The sequence below is a fragment of the Eucalyptus grandis genome, chromosome 2, assembly GCF_016545825.1.
Source record: "Eucalyptus grandis isolate ANBG69807.140 chromosome 2, ASM1654582v1, whole genome shotgun sequence".
Lineage (NCBI taxonomy): Eukaryota > Viridiplantae > Streptophyta > Magnoliopsida > Myrtales > Myrtaceae > Eucalyptus > Eucalyptus grandis.
The window spans coordinates 37,992,555-38,010,043 of NC_052613.1; the positions used below are offsets into that span (position 1 = coordinate 37,992,555).

General features: G+C 42.6%; 2 protein-coding genes across 4 annotated transcripts; one reads left to right on the forward strand and one right to left on the reverse strand.

Annotated features, from left to right (window-relative positions):
• Window positions 1-268: 268 nt before the first annotated feature.
• LOC104432622 (ubiquitin-activating enzyme E1 1) lies at window positions 269-7,206 on the forward strand. 2 transcript variants are annotated; one of them, XM_010045102.3, is made up of 7 exons: window positions 269-587; window positions 828-1,216; window positions 1,942-2,159; window positions 3,740-4,534; window positions 4,861-5,729; window positions 5,818-6,250; window positions 6,359-7,206. In XM_010045102.3, the coding sequence occupies exons 2-7, from the start codon at window positions 841-843 to the stop codon at window positions 6,953-6,955; spliced, it is 3,288 nt and encodes a 1,095-aa protein (XP_010043404.1). In that variant the 5' UTR covers window positions 269-587; window positions 828-840; the 3' UTR covers window positions 6,956-7,206. The 2 variants fall into 2 exon arrangements, with proteins under 2 accessions (XP_010043404.1, XP_010043403.2); XM_010045101.3 differs by lacking the exon at window positions 269-587 and having other exon boundaries at window positions 691-1,216.
• A 1,890-nt stretch (window positions 7,207-9,096) lies between these two features.
• LOC104432623 (LRR repeats and ubiquitin-like domain-containing protein At2g30105) lies at window positions 9,097-13,059 on the reverse strand. Of its 2 annotated transcripts, none has more exons than XM_010045103.3 (10): window positions 12,699-13,048; window positions 12,491-12,585; window positions 12,100-12,261; window positions 11,833-11,943; window positions 11,619-11,719; window positions 11,112-11,249; window positions 10,751-10,799; window positions 10,534-10,599; window positions 9,668-9,787; window positions 9,097-9,585 (listed from the first exon to the last, which is right to left on the reverse strand). In XM_010045103.3, the coding sequence occupies exons 1-10, from the start codon at window positions 12,907-12,909 to the stop codon at window positions 9,475-9,477; spliced, it is 1,164 nt and encodes a 387-aa protein (XP_010043405.2). In that variant the 5' UTR covers window positions 12,910-13,048; the 3' UTR covers window positions 9,097-9,474. The 2 variants fall into 2 exon arrangements, 1 of the variants encoding a protein (XP_010043405.2); XR_001984651.2 differs by having other exon boundaries at window positions 9,568-9,585; window positions 10,689-10,799; window positions 12,699-13,059.
• Between the last annotated feature and the right edge of the window lie 4,430 nt (window positions 13,060-17,489).

Genomic DNA, 17,489 nt, shown 5'->3' on the forward strand with positions numbered 1-17,489 from the left:
GTTTTAGGATTCGATTACATTTTATGATAAGTTTTGAGACTTAATTGTATTTTTGAAAAGTTTTAAGATTTATTTTATTTTTATGATCAATTTTAGAATTTTTAAGGTATTTTAGAAAAATGCGACTAGGGTCGGGGGGATGATTTTTCTCTCCCGTCCACAGCATTAGCAAAGACGCCTTTTTGGTCCGGCGACACGGGGGCCCCACTCTACACCCAACCGCGGGCTGACTTATCAGAGTGGGAGAAGACCCCTCCCCTCATCTCGCGTTCTCTGCACAGCACCGAAGCTCTGTCTCCTTCCTTTATTCTCTCTCTTGGGAAGCAAGAGAGAGATGACCACCTCCTCTACTGATATCCCCCCGTCCTTTCCTCTGAAAACCCTAGGAGCGGCCCCAATCTGGTAAATCCGCACCCCCACCCCCACCCCTGCGGCCTCTCTCGTCTTTTATATGAACCCGACCGCACCTCGCCTTCCTCTCCCAACAACAACAATCGCAGGCGCCATCATCCAAACCCTCCCCGCACGAAACCCCCGCCGGCCGCCCGTTCCCCGCGGATTCCATCCTTCCCCGCCGGTCCCAATCGGTGCGTTCCTTCGCTGACCTCCCGACGTCTCCTCCTCCTCCTCCTCCTTTATTCCTTGCTTCTTCGGCCGAAATCGGAATCGCGTGTGCAGTCTGCTGCGGCCGCGATGCCGTGATGGATGTGGTTTTCTGGGGGTTCCGATCTTTTGCTTGAGCTGTTTTGGGGCGCGCGGTACTTAAAAGGTTATGCGATTCGTTGCTGTTGTGGTGTGGTGATGGGTTTCCATGGCTTTGTCGGCAGGTTACTTTTCTATATGCTTCCTAGAAAGAGAGCTGGTGAAGGAGTGGTTCTAGAAGAAGAAGACGACAGCAGCGCCGCGAGTGCATCGTTCCACAAGAAGCCTCGGATCAGTGGTCTCGGATCTGCCGTGCTCACCGCCACCAACACCAGCGACGACTCCCACATCGCTGTCCAGGGTAGCAGCGACAGCGGCGGCGTTTGCGATAGCGGCGGCGGCGGCGGCGGGGTGACCGGATCGTCGATCATGGCTTTGGGCGACTCGAATTCGACGGACATCGATGAGGATCTCCACAGCAGGCAGCTCGCGGTGTACGGCCGCGAGACCATGCGACGGCTGTTCGCTTCCAGCGTTCTCGTGTCGGGGATGCAAGGCCTCGGTGCCGAGATTGGTATCCGCGATTCCCTTCTCTACTCTTGGAAGACCTTGGTTGTGATTTCATTGATTGTTTCTTTTTCGTCTGATCTTATCGTTTTGACTGGATTACTCTACTGTTGGGATGAGATCAGTGGATCCAACGGAGAACTTGGATTATGCTGCTTATGAATCTCTCTTCTCAAATGATGTTGCTTTAGTTTAGCCTGAAGTTAATGGTTAAACCCCAACACCCTCACCCTGGCGAAACAAAACTCAACAGAACAGAACTCACACACACACACACATGCGCCCGCGCATACCACGTGTGAAGAGAAGTAAACTGAGGAATTTAGAAAGAGTAGATGTTGCAGCTGTAGACTAGGATGGACTACGTCTTCCACTATTGTTTAGCACCATTTGGCCTTCCTTCAAGCCTTATAATTACTTTGTAATTATTCCAGTAGTGACGCATGAGCGATCTTTTTCTCTGTTATTGATCTATGCAACATGAATCTGGTGTTGCCTGCCTGTTTTGGATCCACGAGCTATGATAGACTCTTGTTTGACCTAATGAAATGACAAAAAAGGTAAGCTGTTACCCTTTGCCTGATTACTGACATTGTGCCTCCGACATTTGTTTATTAACCATCGTGAGCATGATCATCTATTTTTTTGTCTGTTCTCGTGATGGGCCTGGATTTTGAGTGCCATGAATGGACTAATTTTGCCGTTCTCAAAATGCCACCTTTTTTTTTGCAGCCAAAAACCTTGTTCTTGCTGGTGTCAAGTCTGTGACTCTACATGATGTGGGGACAGTGGAACTCTGGGATATGTCGAGCAATTTTATTTTCTCTGAGAATGATGTTGGCAAAAACAGGGCTCTTGCTTCTGTTCAGAAATTGCAGGAGCTCAACAATGCAGTGGTTATTAATACCATAACAACAGAGTTGACTAAGGAACAACTTTCTGACTTTCAGGTATGCATTATGGATTATCAGTTATATTTTTGTTCATGCCCATCTTCAAGTTAAGAAGGATGAAATAAGATGCATGACGTGCGTGGCGCATATCCTTGCTTATTCATAAAGAGAAACTGATTGATCGCAACTGTTCGTCGTAGATCATGGCAATGCAACCTCATTTGTATAATTATCTACGTGAAGATGCTTATTTTTCAGTTGCAGACCCAATGAAGTTCTGAGGCTTTATTTCTAGTAGTCAGATGTACTTCTTAGTGGGTATTGGATTAAGTTCCCTACTTCCCTATGTTGACAATATCTGGCAGTCTCTGAGAACAAGCTGCTTTTGTTGTAAAATTTTGATGAGTCCCTGCTGATAAGAATGCCGTTACTTATTCTTTTTAATGGAATGTTATGCTCTCTCCTGATAGAGGACTATATGGAACTTCTTTGTAACATCAGTGATTTTCAATCATCAGAAGATGAAGTTACTAATTTCCTTGGTTTCACTGTCACTATTGGCATTTCGCAATATTCTGTTGTAATGCAATAAAAATGATGATCAATCAAAGGATTAATGAGCTATTTATTATTGGCCCAAACTATGAATATTACAGTAATAGAGCATAACTCTGCTGTCATTTGACCAAATAATTGTCCAACCACTCTACTGCTCCTTCTGAAGCTATCAGATTACCTGCTGTTTATGGACTTGATCAGTTACTTTTTGTTGTTAGGATGAATGGTTTGATTTTCTTCAACTTTTGGCTCTCATATTAAGGTTTTGTGAGTTGTAGAGATGAGGGTTTGACCTATTGGTGGTTTAAGCTAATTAACCCCAAGAGTTCTTAGGTTTGAATTCATGTGTACCCTTCTGCTTACTTGTCATGGAACGAGCTTGCACTCTCATGTCCAATTATTCTTCTTGTCTTGCGAATAAATAAGCTGAGTTCCCTGAGTCAACTTTTTTCGGTTCATCTTAGTATATCCATATAATGTAAGTTGTCATTTTAGTTTCCTTATTCCATTTCACATCTTTTGTGTCTTTGCTAGTCGTACTTTTTCTGCCAAGCCACAGGAGACAGTTCTGATTATAAGGTTTAAGATGGACATGGATTGTGCTTCAATTATCTACAATTGGCATGATATGAGATATAGACTTAACCTTGGTAATGAAAATATCAGTTGATTACTGAAAGGTCCTTCAAATTTTATTCGCTCTTATAGTGGCATTGAAATGTATTGTGAAAAGCTAATGCACTGTTTTACCCCTTTAATATCAAAAGCTGCTGATAGCAGATAATAAGTAAAACAGAACCTGACTTTGCCAGGGGATTGATAGCAGATGATAAGCAAAACAAAACCATACATTGCCAAGGGATTGTTGCTGGTATTCTGTTCTGTATCCAGGAGTAATTTAGTATGGGTTGAGTAGCGCCACCCCCCCACCGGCGGGTGGGCGCGCTGGGGCCCTTCTTCTCTCTCTCTATAAAAGGACACCGAAATCAAGCAATTGTTACTCATGTTTTCTGAAGGTAGTAGTGTTTGTGATTTTATGGGATTCTTGCATCCATTAATCACTGTATGTTGTGGTGCAGGCGGTGGTATTTACGGATATCAGTCTGGAGAAAGCTATTGATTTCAATGATTATTGCCATAGTCATGAACCCCCAATATCTTTTATTAAAGCTGAAGTTAGAGGTCTTTTTGGCTCTGTCTTCTGTGATTTTGGCCCAGCATTTACAGTCTTTGATGTTGATGGGGTGGAACCACACACCGGCATCATCGCATCTATCAGTAATGACAATCCTGCTTTAGTGTCCTGTGTTGATGATGAAAGGCTTGAGTTTCAAGATGGGAATCTTGTAGTCTTTTCGGAAGTTCACGGTATGAGTGAATTGAATGATGGAAAACCAAGGAAAATCAAAAGCGCAAGACCCTACTCATTCATGCTTGAGGAGGATACCACGAATTACGCTACTTATGAAAAAGGGGGCATAGTTACACAAGTGAAAGAGCCTAAAGTTTTGAATTTTAAGCCACTTAGAGAAGCACTTAAAGATCCTGGCGATTTTCTTCTTAGTGATTTTGCTAAGTTTGATAGGCCACCGCTTTTGCATTTGGCATTTCAAGCCCTGGACAAGTTCATCACTGAGTTTGGGAGATACCCTGTTGCGGGTTCAGAAGAGGATGCTCAACGGCTTATATCTATTGCCACTACCATTAATGAGAACTCGGGAGATGGGAAGCTAGAAGACATAAATCCAAAACTTCTCAGGCATTTTGCCTTTGGTGCCAAGGCAGTTCTGAATCCCATGGCTGCCATGTTTGGTGGGATTGTTGGGCAAGAGGTTGTGAAGGCGTGTTCAGGAAAGTTCCATCCATTGTTTCAGGTACTCTATTTTAGAAACCCCCTGTGGTGGTTGTGTTCAAATGATTGCATGTTTAACTGCATACATTTTTTCTTTTAGCATCTAGTCATCTACAATATTTAATGATGATTTCGATGAATATCAGCTTAGTTCTCTACTTTTGTATATCATAATAACCCAAAAAAGAAATGCTGTTAAATCAGTTGTGTCAAGAATATGCTTCTATAATTGTAATGGAATTTTTCTACCACATCCTTGAGATAGGACTATATCTCGGCTGTTCAATAGTGAATTTTTGCGATTTTTTTGGGCTTGTATTTAAGAATATATGTTTTTTTTCTTTGTAGTTTTTCTATTTTGACTCAGTTGAGTCTCTTCCGGTGGAGCCAGTGGATTCCAGCGATTTTAGACCGCAAAATTGCCGTTATGATGCCCAAATTTCTGTTTTCGGGTCCAAGTTGCAAAAGAAGTTGGAGGATGCCAAGGTATTCATTGTTGGATCAGGCGCTCTAGGTTGTGAGTTCTTAAAGAACGTAGCCCTGATGGGAGTTTCATGCGGCGATCAAGGTAAGCTGACAGTCACTGATGATGACGTTATTGAGAAGAGTAACCTAAGCAGGCAGTTTCTGTTTCGAGATTGGAATATTGGACAGGCCAAATCCACCGTTGCTGCTTCTGCTGCAACATCAATTAATCCTCGTCTCAATGTTGAAGCACTGCAGAATCGCGTTGGCCCTGAAACGGAGAATGTATTTGATGACACCTTTTGGGAGAATTTGAGTGTTGTTATCAATGCATTAGACAATGTTAATGCCAGGTTGTATGTTGATCAAAGGTGCTTATATTTCCAAAAGCCACTGCTGGAGTCAGGAACTCTGGGTGCCTTATGCAATACCCAAATGGTTATCCCCCACCTAACTGAAAACTATGGTGCCTCAAGAGATCCACCCGAGAAACAAGCACCCATGTGCACTGTTCATTCGTTCCCCCACAATATTGACCATTGTCTTACTTGGGCTAGATCTGAGTTTGAGGGTTTGCTTGAGAAAACTCCCGCCGAAGTTAATGCCTATCTATCTAGCACATTGGAATACACAAATGCAATGACCAATGCTGGTGATGCCCAGGCACGAGATACTTTGGAACGTGTTCTTGAGTGCCTGGAGAAGGAGAGATGTGAAACATTTGAAGATTGCATTAACTGGGCTCGTCTAAAGTAAGTTTCTTATCTTGTGCGTTCATCTCGGACCTCAGACTTGATTTGCACTTATAATATATGGGCTGACGTTCTGCTTTCTTGACAGGTTCGAAGATTACTTTGCCAATCGCGTGAAGCAATTGATATATACATTCCCTGAAGATGCGGCAACCAGTACAGGGGCCCCTTTCTGGTCTGCCCCAAAGCGATTCCCTCGCCCTCTTCAATTCTCAGCATCTGATATTGGTCATCTCCATTTTGTTATGGCGGCATCGATTCTTAGAGCCGAGACATTTGGAATTCCAATTCCTGACTGGGTCAAGCATCCCAAGAAGTTTGCTGAAGCTGTTGACAAGGTGATGGTTCCAGATTTCCAGCCAAAGAACGATGCAAAAATAGTGACAGATGAGAAGGCTACTAGTCTCTCCAGTGCATCTATAGATGACTCTGCAGTCATCAATGAACTGATCAAGAAATTGGAACAGTGCTATAAGAATCTGCCTCCAGGTTTCAAGATGAAACCTATTCAATTTGAGAAGGTATGCTCTCTCGCCATGCATGCTTTCTGCGAGGTGCTCTGGGACTTCAATTAGTCAATATTATTATATTAATTAGTTAACCAACGGAGAGCTTTGTGCATTGTGCAGGATGATGATACAAACTTTCACATGGACTTAATTGCTGGGCTGGCCAATATGAGAGCAAGGAACTACAGCATTCCAGAAGTCGACAAGTTGAAAGCCAAGTTTATTGCTGGGAGAATTATTCCTGCCATTGCAACCTCCACAGCAATGGCAACTGGTCTTGTTTGCCTGGATCTCTACAAGGTTCTTGCTGGAGGTCACAAGTTGGAGGACTACCGCAACACATTCGCCAACTTGGCATCGCCTTTTTTTTCAATGGCTGAGCCAGTACCTCCCAAGGTCATCAATCACCGTGATATGAGCTGGACTGTTTGGGACAGGTGGGTCGTCAAAGACAATCCCACTTTGAGGGAACTTCTCCAATGGCTGAAACATAAGGGGCTTAATGCGTACAGCATTTCTTGTGGAAGTTCCCTCCTGTATAACAGTATGTTCCCTAGGCATAAAGATCGAATGGACAAGAAGGTGGTTGATTTGGCTAGAGAAGTGGCCAAGGTAGAAATCCCTCCATACCGACGTCATTTGGATGTCGTTGTTGCATGCGAGGATGACGAGGACAACGATATTGACATCCCCCAGTTATCCATTTACTTCCGATAAGCTGCATGTACTTTCTTAGATGCATATGGTCCTAAGCTGGGTTACTTTCTTAGACTCATCGCATCCTATCTGTAGTTGGCATCGTCAGAGTAGATATTAACTGTTTTTTTTTTTTTTTTTTTTTTTTTGGGTTCCTGGGGATGTTGTTACGAGCATACAAGGATTACCTTGAAACCTTCTTTATCACACCGGAGATTATTTTCTTTCTCATTATCTGAAATTCTTCTATATCGAATTTCAATTTATCGCAACACTATTTCCGTGAATTTTTCTTGATGGTTGGCCCTTCGTGATGGTACTTGTAATCTTTTGAAATGGCTCGAAGCATGATCCAAGACCAATCGGATGGGGCTGTGTCATGCACGAAGGGCAGCCCACGATTGATTCATGCCAATGCGCAATATGGATAAAAGCCCGTGACTGTTCACTTACTTCATGTTAGACGGCTTTTGACACATGTCATGAGCTTCCCGAAACTAGAGGCCTTGAGTGGCCTACTTTACAGACTTGTAATGATGGCATGTATTCAAATACAACAATTGAGAGACGATTAACGGATGAAATGAGACCCGAACTTGTATAAATAAGGGTCATTCCTTCTCATTAACTTGTATAAATAAGGGTCATTCTCTTTCATTGTGTTCAGCACGTTCATAGTAAATATACTCACCCCTTTGTTCATATGATCCTTGTGTTCGTGTGTGTGCGAGTGAGGCTAATTTGGGATAAAAATCTTAAGACAGCACAACTATGCGATGGATAAGAAACAATCGACACTGTGACAAGTTGCATGAGCTATCTCATGTGATGTATGTTTTAATGATATGTAATTTTTTGTATCTCGTTGCCGAGACGGAAAGGTTGAATTTTCTACACAAGGAGAAAGTCAACACGGTGCTCTAATCATGGAGAGGTAAAGGTGTATCTACCAGCATAATTGCACGTGAATGGATTAAGTGAAATTAACGCAAAAAAATTTAGTTGGTGAATCAGCGAAAGAACCAATCATTTTAGATCTCATAATATCTTAAAATTTGGCCGGGATGTTCTATTAGCTTAGGTATGCACAATAAACTCTAGGATTAGTTGTTGCCACTATACCACCTATTATTTTGTTCTTAAGAATAATTTTCATTCAAAAATTTTTTTTTTTTTTTAGAATAATTTATGAGTATTTGAAGGTATTTGGTAAATGCCCAAAAATTTTATTATCGGAATAGAAATACATTTAAAAAATTTATGTTTCTTTTAATTTTTAATTTTTTATTATATCTTTATTATTTTTTTCTTTTTCTTCCTTCCTCCTTTGTGGCCGATCATTGGCCACAGGTGGTGGCTAGCGATTGGTAGGGAGAGGTTTGGTGAGCTCGCCAAGCCATCGTGAGCCTTGACCTTGCCAAGATAGCACAAGGTTGATCTCGCCAGGTGGCGTGAGGTTGGGCCTTGCAAGACCAGGTTGAGATTCGACGAGCTTGCTAAAGGCTTGCCTAGCCAACCTCACTCAAGTGGTGCAAGGTTGGCCTCACCCAAGCGGCGCAAGGTGGGCCTCACCTTGGCTTGATGATCTTTGGCGAGCTCGTCGATCTTGCAACAACTGTTTCATAGCGATAGTAGTGGCTGATGACCAACTAGGAGGAAGAAGTGGCCGATGACCAACTAGGAGGAAGAAGAGAGAAGAAGAGAAGAGGCGCAAAGAAGAAAAGAAAAGAGAAAAAAGAAAAATGAGTTTAGTTCTAAAATTATTTTTGAAAACAAAAAAGTTTTTTTTTTTTTTTTTTTACTTCTTGATTCTATTCAAAATATATTTTCAAGAATAAAAATTTATCAAATAAATTTATATTCTTTTTTTTTCCCAAAATAAAAGAATAAAATGGCAAGTTAACCAAGAAACTCTAAATGAGTAGACAAGTAATAGTGATTTGGGGATCGTTAGATGCTCCGTGATATTCCGCTATTGCAGCAGCTCTATTATAGATTGAATCCATGCTGCACGAGTTTTGGCATTATCTATTCTGAATATAGAAAATTTTAAGCAAGTCTCCACTCATGCCTTGCAGCAGTCTTAAACTAAGAGCTTCGGTTTGGAAATGTGGACCCCCACCTCCCCTTCCAGTTTGTTTGGAAATGTAGACATTTTTGTCAAATAAATAACACGCCTATTGTTTTCTTATCATAGTGTAACAGTGCTACATACGATCGTCTCGACCAAGCACAAAACCATTTTAAAGCAAAAACATTATACGCCCACGACATTATACCACAGAAAATCTCCGTTGGAGGGTGCATCTTCAGCTCCCATACGATCACACTAAACAATCCAGGCCAAAGAGCACAGGCAAATCCCGATAGAAAATTGTTGTTCTCAAGATAGATCTTTCATTTGTTCGTGTGCCTGCCATATATAATCCACGCATGGGAAGTTGTTGTTCGATGGAAGTCAATACTTCATTATTTCATTAAGATGGTCGACTTGCGAGATTAGAAATCTCACATTTCCTGAGATCACAAGAATTGGATCATCACTTTTTGTCGGCACTTTCATCGAATTCAGCAGAGCCCACGACTCGAAAATCTAGTTGTTTTTGATGCTTTGAGCGCCGACGTTGATCAAAACCTTCCCATCCTTCAATCTGCCCACAAAAGCTATTATGAGATGACAGGATGTCACTTAATGAACCATCAAATGGTAGTGGTAAAGGATGGGGTACAAACCTGACGAAGAACGTCCGCCGTGATTTCTGTGTTATGGAGGTCCAACGTAGAGAGCTGGATGCATGTAGTAAATAGCACGCCAGGAAGTGATTTGAGCCCGTTGTTACTAAGGTGCAATGCCTGCACAGCACCATCCACACGACCAATCATCAAAAAATCAGTAGGTAAAGCATGAAAAGGTTGCATAGCGGCCATCCCTCCAACTCACAGCCAAGCATAGAGAAGCAAAAAGTCGGCACCAATCACAAATAGGTGCTTGGAAGAACACAAATTAATCAGCAGAAGCTACTAGAAATTTTACTTAAGTTTCAAGGAAGAATCCTTGAAAGGATCATACTTCTATAGTTATTCTGTCGTAAGCAGGACTCTTCATGATCTATGGTAACTTCCACTCAAAATCTAATCTACCTATCTAGAAGAATTGACAGTTGCGAATGCCTATTTGGTGCAACTTTTCCACAGCAGCTACAACTGTGGAAAAGGGTGCTACAGCTTTTAAAACATACATAATCAAACAAACAATTTGCAGTGCCAAACAGCACAGAACAACTACAGCTTAACCACAACTTTACAAAACAGACAAATGTGTGACATATGAGGTATATGCATCAAAATTTACCACCAGAGTCCTAAACAAAAGTAAAAAGACACACACACACACACACACACACACACACACACACACATTTTACAATATTTTCCTTGCTGTATGCAGAAAGACCAACTCATAACTTCCCTATGTTTGTCTTCCATCTATATTCCTCTTAGATGAGAATTCAAGTAGATACCAGTGGAAATGACTTCAAAAAGATATATAAAAGTTTCAGGGAGGGAAGAAACGGTTGGAACAAAAGGAGGATAAAGACCTTTAGGTTTCGCAAGTTGCCAAGAGTCTCAGGCAGCTCCAACAAAAGATTTGACGAAAGGTCAACCTGCAAAATGTCAACCTCTGTCAAGAAAACCATACAACTTTACATGAGAAATGAAAACCTAAACTGGATGAGGAAAGTAGACACTTTACAATTCATGTTCTAGAAAGGCTGAATCATTTGATATGAAAAGGACAAGAAAAACCAACATAACCTCTACAAGGGAAATGCAGTCGCCAATTTGCAAAGGCAGGGTGCTTATCCTGAAAAAGTAGAAGACCTGCCAGTTAAAAATACAGATCTAATTCAACATTTTCCCCCCTTATCAAATCATTTCATGAGATGAAGAATTTTCCAAATACTTGATCTCAATTCCTAGCATGAAAATCCGAGGTTGCATTTGAGATGCAGTCTCTAAACTGAATCTGAAACAAATCTCAGAGAACTTATAAAAAATAAGATGAACCTTTTACTTTGAAGGAAATGATACACAGAAGAGAGTGGTGGTACATTGCCATCCCTTATTGATTGCAAAAATAAGTATCAGCACAAGAGATTGTCCTTAGCATATTCACCTGTTATTGTTGACCTTCAGCACTTCAAGCTGATTCAAATGTCCTATTTCCACGGGAAGGCTAGTTAACTTGTTGTTGGCAAAGTAAAGTTGCCTCAAAGAAGTAATAGCACCTAGTGCAGGAGGAAGAGCTGTTAACCTGCATCAAACCGGCATCAGTATTGGAAGCTAAATCCATAGTCATAAACCATTAAAGGGGAACAGAACTGCCACTAGTAATGTGGCCCCAACAAATTTTTGAGGAATTAAATGGAAAGCAAGAACAACTATTTTTCCAGCATCTATTGTGACACATACTGCGGTAAGACAAATAAATCAAGCTCTCATACAGCTTCCAGTTTGACCAAACTTGATCCTCTCCCATCCTTGTGCCAGTAACTGCTAATTTCTAGAGTCCACATTGTCTCGCATAATGCCACTAGAATAGCACATGCAATGGACAAAGCCCGTGCTCCAGCTACTATACCACAGAGGTATCAAATAAACTCATCAGGAAGGGACTACTCACTCATTCTGATTCATGGATAGAACCGTCAGAAACTTGAGAGATGATAGACCTTCCCAATTAATGGACTGATCAGATAACCCATTAGCATCCATGAGCAACTTCTGCAAGTTGGAGATGCAGAGGGAAAGAAACTTTTGAGCACTTTTAAATGTTCTTTGACGAAGAAATGCTACTGAAATGGAGTAGAAATGACACGATATGAAGACTTTAGTACCTGCATGGAAGTCAAACTACCAATTCGTAGAGGCACACATTCAACAGAGTTGTTAGAGATATCGAGGATCCTTGTGGAAGGTCCACAGGCCCACACCTCATCTGGTATGAACTTTAAGCTCCAAGCATCAAGAATTAAACTAATATAAGTTTGAGAGCTTAAACGTGAATCTCATTTTGTTCAGTAAAATCAACTAAACAATTTCGAAGCCTTTAGCCTCTTAAACAACACATTTTCTTCTGCAGGCAATAAGGGAATCATCCATACCTCCAGATTGCGTTCAGCCAACGCAACGACTCCAGTGATTTTCCACCGTTCCAAATGCGTCTTATCAACCTTAGCCGCAGCCTTTTCTTTTGCCACATTGGAAGAACGGTTTGTCCCCCTTACAATTGGCTGAGCTCGCGCTGCTTTCAAAATCGGACCTTCCTGTAGGAAAAGATTCTACCATTTCAATCTCCAGAGACTCACCGTTCAATGCTCAACACTTCCGTTAGCTGAAAGATAAAATTTTGAGGGATACAAAGGACAGATAGCAATCTAAACACCAGCATATCGAGGCGCAAGAAGCCGAAAGCTATGAAATGAACGCATCCACACGAAACGAAGGCAAGATTCCGAACGCTACAGACACGATCAAAAATCACAGAATCCTTACCCCTTGATGTAGCCCTTGCGAAGCCATGAGCATGACCTTAGCCCCGCTCTTCACCTCCGACGCCCGCAGCGTCATCGAGTCGTCCAAGATCTTCCCTTTAATCGATGCACATTCAGTCACGCATAATAACGTCGAAGGAGAGACGGGGGACGAATCTCGCGCGCGCGCGCGCGTATAAATCGGAAGGAGACGGGAAGGCGAGACGGACCTTTGAAGATGAGCTTCTGCCCGCGCGGGAGGACGTTGGTGAGGGGCTGGAGGAGGGACTTGACGTCTCGGATCGACGAGTCCGGCGACGCGGCGACCGGTATCGATCTCCCGCTGAACTTGACCGTGAAATTGACGCTTGTCTCCGCGCCCGAATCCTGATGGCTACTCGTCGTCGTCGTCGGAGGAGGAGGAGGACTGCGATCTTCCATTTTGATTTCTGCTCAGTGCTCTGTATCTCTTCTCGAGGAAGAAGGAGAAGACGGAGAAGAAGAGGAGGAAGAAGAGGGGGATGAAAGGACCAAAATAGCCTTGTCCAGGGATTTAGTTTTCATTATTTTCTTAGCTCAGGAAGACCGCCAATGTGAAGTTTTTCAGGATTAAATGAAACTAAGCACGTCTTTTTTTTAGGGCGATTATCGTAAGTAAGGTAAATAAATTAAAAATTAAAAAAAAAAGATTGAGCACGAGTAGGGAATTAGTTCTAAATCGAATTGTCCTTTGAGGCTGGAGAATCGAGGTGTTCTTTCATTGTAAGGAGGAGGCACCGAGCCTAGTTTTCAACGCGAATATTCTCCAATTATGCATGTATGAAGCTTTCTGTCCCTTCGGCATCTTAGAATATCGGTTACTGCAGCACGAAGTTGCGAGAATCCGGTCGATTTTACCGAAGGCTCGGATCGATCAAATGGCCAGAACAACTCGAGCTTAGTATTTACAGGAATGAAGGCAGCGTTCCATCACGGAATCTCGATCATCAAGAGCAGAGCTGAAGGCATGTAGGATCATGACTACAGTGGGAGGCGACTCTTCCGACAGGAATCGACCCCGTGTTTTGACTGGTCATCGATCGATCGAATTAGGTAGACGGGATCATTGGTTGTTCTCTCCGTCGAAAGTGGAATATGCTCAGAGTCAATTCGGGAGCAGAAGAAGATCCCGATTTCTAGCTTCCCGAGCGGGGAAGAAATCGAGCAGCAAAGGCCTCTTTTGTGGTCCGAAAAACGTATTAGAAAGTAGGAAGTGTGTCTGACCCTCCAAAGGACACGCATAAGAGGACACCAACTAATGTAGGATGAGCATAATTCGGGCCCACCTCCTAACCTTAAAACCAACCGGTCATCAATTTTGGAACCGAAGATTGATCTATTAAGCTTCAAACCGAAGAGTTGAACCAACCTAGATGGGTTTAGTCTAGTTCCAAGATCAATCCGGAACCAATCAATAATTTTTTATTTTAATTTTTGTACTCCTTAAAAGCGATTGAGGACTAGATTGAACCGATGAGTTCAATCCGGTTTCAAGATCAATCTAAGATTAACCAATAATTTTTTATTTCATTTTTTGTACTTCTTGAAAAGGCAATTAAGAACCGTACCGACTTAATGAGTACGATGATGAGCGAGGTCAGCTAAGAAAGGCAAGCTATTGGGGTTCAAGTGAGGTGTGTGTCGAATAGAATGAGTATCGAATATCGAGTGAAAAGCAACAAGCCAAGCAAGTATCAAGCGGCGAGCGGCACGAGTGACCAAAAGCGAGCAAGGCGAGTGGTGAGCGGAGAAGATGTTTCTTTTGATTTTGGAAAACTGAAGACTAAAAGGACAAATAAGATAAAAGAGAACGAATATTAGAGGATGATGCCATAAGGAGTTGTTTATACCTTTTTGGACGTCGTGAGGGTTCCTTACAAAAACATTTTCCTCATTCATAAATTATGACTATTGACACTATACTAAAAGACATTAAAAATCTAAGTTATTAAAGAATAATATAAAATTATTTGAACTCCCCATTAAATAGCTGAGTTTAATGTTATTGATACTTGGGTGCGTTTATTTTAAGATTTTTTCTATATAAAAAATATATATATATATATATAAGGTTGGGCCAATCGACCCGAGTGGGCTAGAATTCTAGGATCTAGGAAGTAGGACCCAAGATTGATCCCGGACTGATGCTCACCCCTAAACTGATGGATGCGTCTGATACTCTAATTGCTATTTCCTTAACACACGTAAAAATTTTCCCCACAGGATTTTTTTTCCCCTGATGGACACTACTCAACAGGGATGTTTCAAGGGACAAATTCGTGGTGAAGAAATGGCAGATTACTTGCGAAATCCGTGTTAAGTTCCAGTATCACACACATGCTTTTCCCTTTCCTTCCCAAGTACACCACCTCGCGATCAAGAAACACAACATACGATCCGTCCTAGTGGTTTCTGCATAGTCATTGTACCCCTCGGATGAACCTGGTTTGATCTAAAATATACGTACTTCCATTAGGATGGTCTTAAGTCAGTTACTCGAACATCGCGTTGGACCAATATTTTAGCCTCTTTCAAGGTGAGGGAGTTTGACGGGATAGGCCCAATCATGCCTCTATTATAATACTTGAAAGAGCTGTAGATGTTGAGAGCCTCGTCCATGACATATATAATTCATTAGTGGTCTAGAGGCCTCATCGAATGAAAGGGTTCCATGTAATGCGACCTGTGTTTTGGCATATGCTGGAATTTCTAGCAGATACATTCGTTACACCTTAAATGACGATCCTGGTCATAGACAGCATCAAGAAGTACTTCTCCTGGAAGCTGCCAAAGGAGGACGATGCCTCGAATGGGAAAACGTGTCTGTGGAACAGAAACGTGTAGAAATTGTGGACGTGTAAGGCTAGCCGTAATCTGTACAATTTTTTAATGTTATCTTTCACATCAGGAATTTGCTTTCTAGCGGATAATTTTAGCCATAAAACATGCGAATCCTTAGGGCCTTGGTAGACCAAACCCTTCTGATCAAAATCAATCAGCATAGTTGAGCAAGACTATAAAAGGCTCCAGGCAGGCGGCCCCCCTCCGGGGGGAAGTGGACCCTGTACGGAGCTTTTATCTTCAGGATTTCCCACAAAAACCCAAGGAACAAGTCCAGGGAGGGCAATGAAGACAACCCCAGGAGAAACGAAGCTCCTGGGGGGTGGGCCGAGCCTCCCCCGAGCCCAAGTTAAAGTCCTGAGCAGGACTATAAAAGGCTCCCGCCATCAGGCAGGCGGCCCCCCTCCGGGGGGGAAGTGGGCCCTGTATGGGGCTTTTATCTTCAGAGTTTCCCCCACAAGAAACCCAAGGAACAAGCCCGCCTCCCCCCAAGCTCAAGTTGGGCATCAGGGTGCCCAGTTAGCCTCAATTTACAGGGATTTAACTGGGATTACGAGATAACGTCCCCATTGGGTATCCCCGCCAACTCCCAACAAGGGAGGGGACCCACCTTCGGATCCCCATGAAGCCCTTCTCCTAGCATACTAGGCTGGGTTCAAGGAAATGAAGAAGGCATGTTCTCCCCTCGTGGCAAAACTATGATTTAACCACCATCTCGCCTTTTCAAGCAGTTGAGCTGGGTGATGAGCAGATTCGAGTTTCATTCTCCAACTATTTCCATGGAGGATTTATCTGATACTTCCTTTTCTGTAGCCCTCTCTTTGCCTCCGGGGGCAATTCAGGCTTCCCTTCTCCAAGATGACAATTTTCTACCTGTGCTTCCAGTGGAACAGAACTCACTGCACTTAACGGTAATTAATAGCAGTTTACTGGATAAGTTATTGGTTGATATGGTCATTGACGGATGTGAGTTGTTGCCAAAGTGAAAGCAATTCTTCTTCACAATTCACTGAAGAAGATGATTCATGGACCCTGAATCTCACATCAGTGATATCAAGTGAACCAACTTTAAGCACCATCTCAGCTGAAGCATCCATCGTTCTGCCTAGCCAAGATATGGAAGTCGATGACCAACTGAGCATTTTCCACCCCCTCAAGGCCTATGGAGAGGCCAAAGAGGCTAAACAACAAGTACTAGTAGGAGAAATCTCGAGACAATTGAGGGAAAAGTGTAGTCCGATGGGCACGACCCTTGAGCGCGTCGCATATTACTTGATCGAAGCTTCAGATGATGAAGGAGACTACCTTAGACGGTTCATGAAGAATTTGGAGGCCGCATTTCATGCCTTCTATTAAATATATCTGGTTGGTAGGTTTGCTCATTTCACTGCAAATTCTTTAATTCTAGATACAATTCCTGAGGACACCGATGGACTAAACATAATTGATTTCTAATCGGAGAAGGGGTGCAATGGCCACATCTTCTTGAGGAACTCGTAAGACAAGGACAAAAGGCGGTTCATCTGACATCAATAAGGTGGATGGAAGAAGATTGCAGTTATGCCTCAACCCCAGAAAGGCTCGGAGGGATAAATAGGTGGATGACTGAACATGCTCAGTCACTTGGATTGAGACTAAAGATGGAGGAAACCAACATACAAGAGCTTGGAGCACAGCTAAACAAGAGCAGAGGGAGGGAATGGCTAGCTTTTAACTGCATGCCGGGGCTCCCTCACATGAGAAAGAGGAGAAGCGTCATCAATCATGCGACTTGAGTTTCTAAAAGCCGCCAAGAGTTCTATTAGTAGGAGTGACCGAGGGATCATAACTGTTGGTGATGGGATTGGCATGGAGGATGATGCGATGAGAGAGGAATGGATATGGAGCTTTCCTGGAAGGGAAATTGGTGGACCTCCAAGCCTTGTTCGAATCGATGGAGCTTCATTTTCCAGGTCCTGACCAACTCACTGAAGCAAGAATGGCTTTGGAGTGCCTCTTTGTGGGTCCTTATGTGTCTTCCCTGACAACTTATCAGAATTGGGAAGAGAGTGGTGAGACAAGTAGAGTTGTAGTTTCAGAGATGGGTTTGGAGGCTAGGAGAATCAGCAGAAGAGAGCACCATCTAGTGGAGGCAAAAGAAC

Coding starts and splice junctions, on each gene's coding strand:
- LOC104432622 (XM_010045101.3), top strand. CDS start 706: ATGTGGTTTTCTGGGGGTTCCGATCTTTTGCTTGAGCTGTTTTGGGGC. Junction 5,730..5,817: donor ATTAACTGGGCTCGTCTAAA/GTAAGTTTCTTA, acceptor CTTTCTTGACAG/GTTCGAAGATTACTTTGCCA. Junction 6,251..6,358: donor AACCTATTCAATTTGAGAAG/GTATGCTCTCTC, acceptor TGCATTGTGCAG/GATGATGATACAAACTTTCA.
- LOC104432623 (XM_010045103.3), bottom strand. CDS start 12,909: ATGGAAGATCGCAGTCCTCCTCCTCCTCCGACGACGACGACGAGTAGC. Junction 12,262..12,490: donor CGCAAGGGCTACATCAAGGG/GTAAGGATTCTG, acceptor CTTTTCCTACAG/GAAGGTCCGATTTTGAAAGC. Junction 11,250..11,618: donor CTATCCATGAATCAGAATGA/GTGAGTAGTCCC, acceptor GGTTTGATGCAG/GTTAACAGCTCTTCCTCCTG.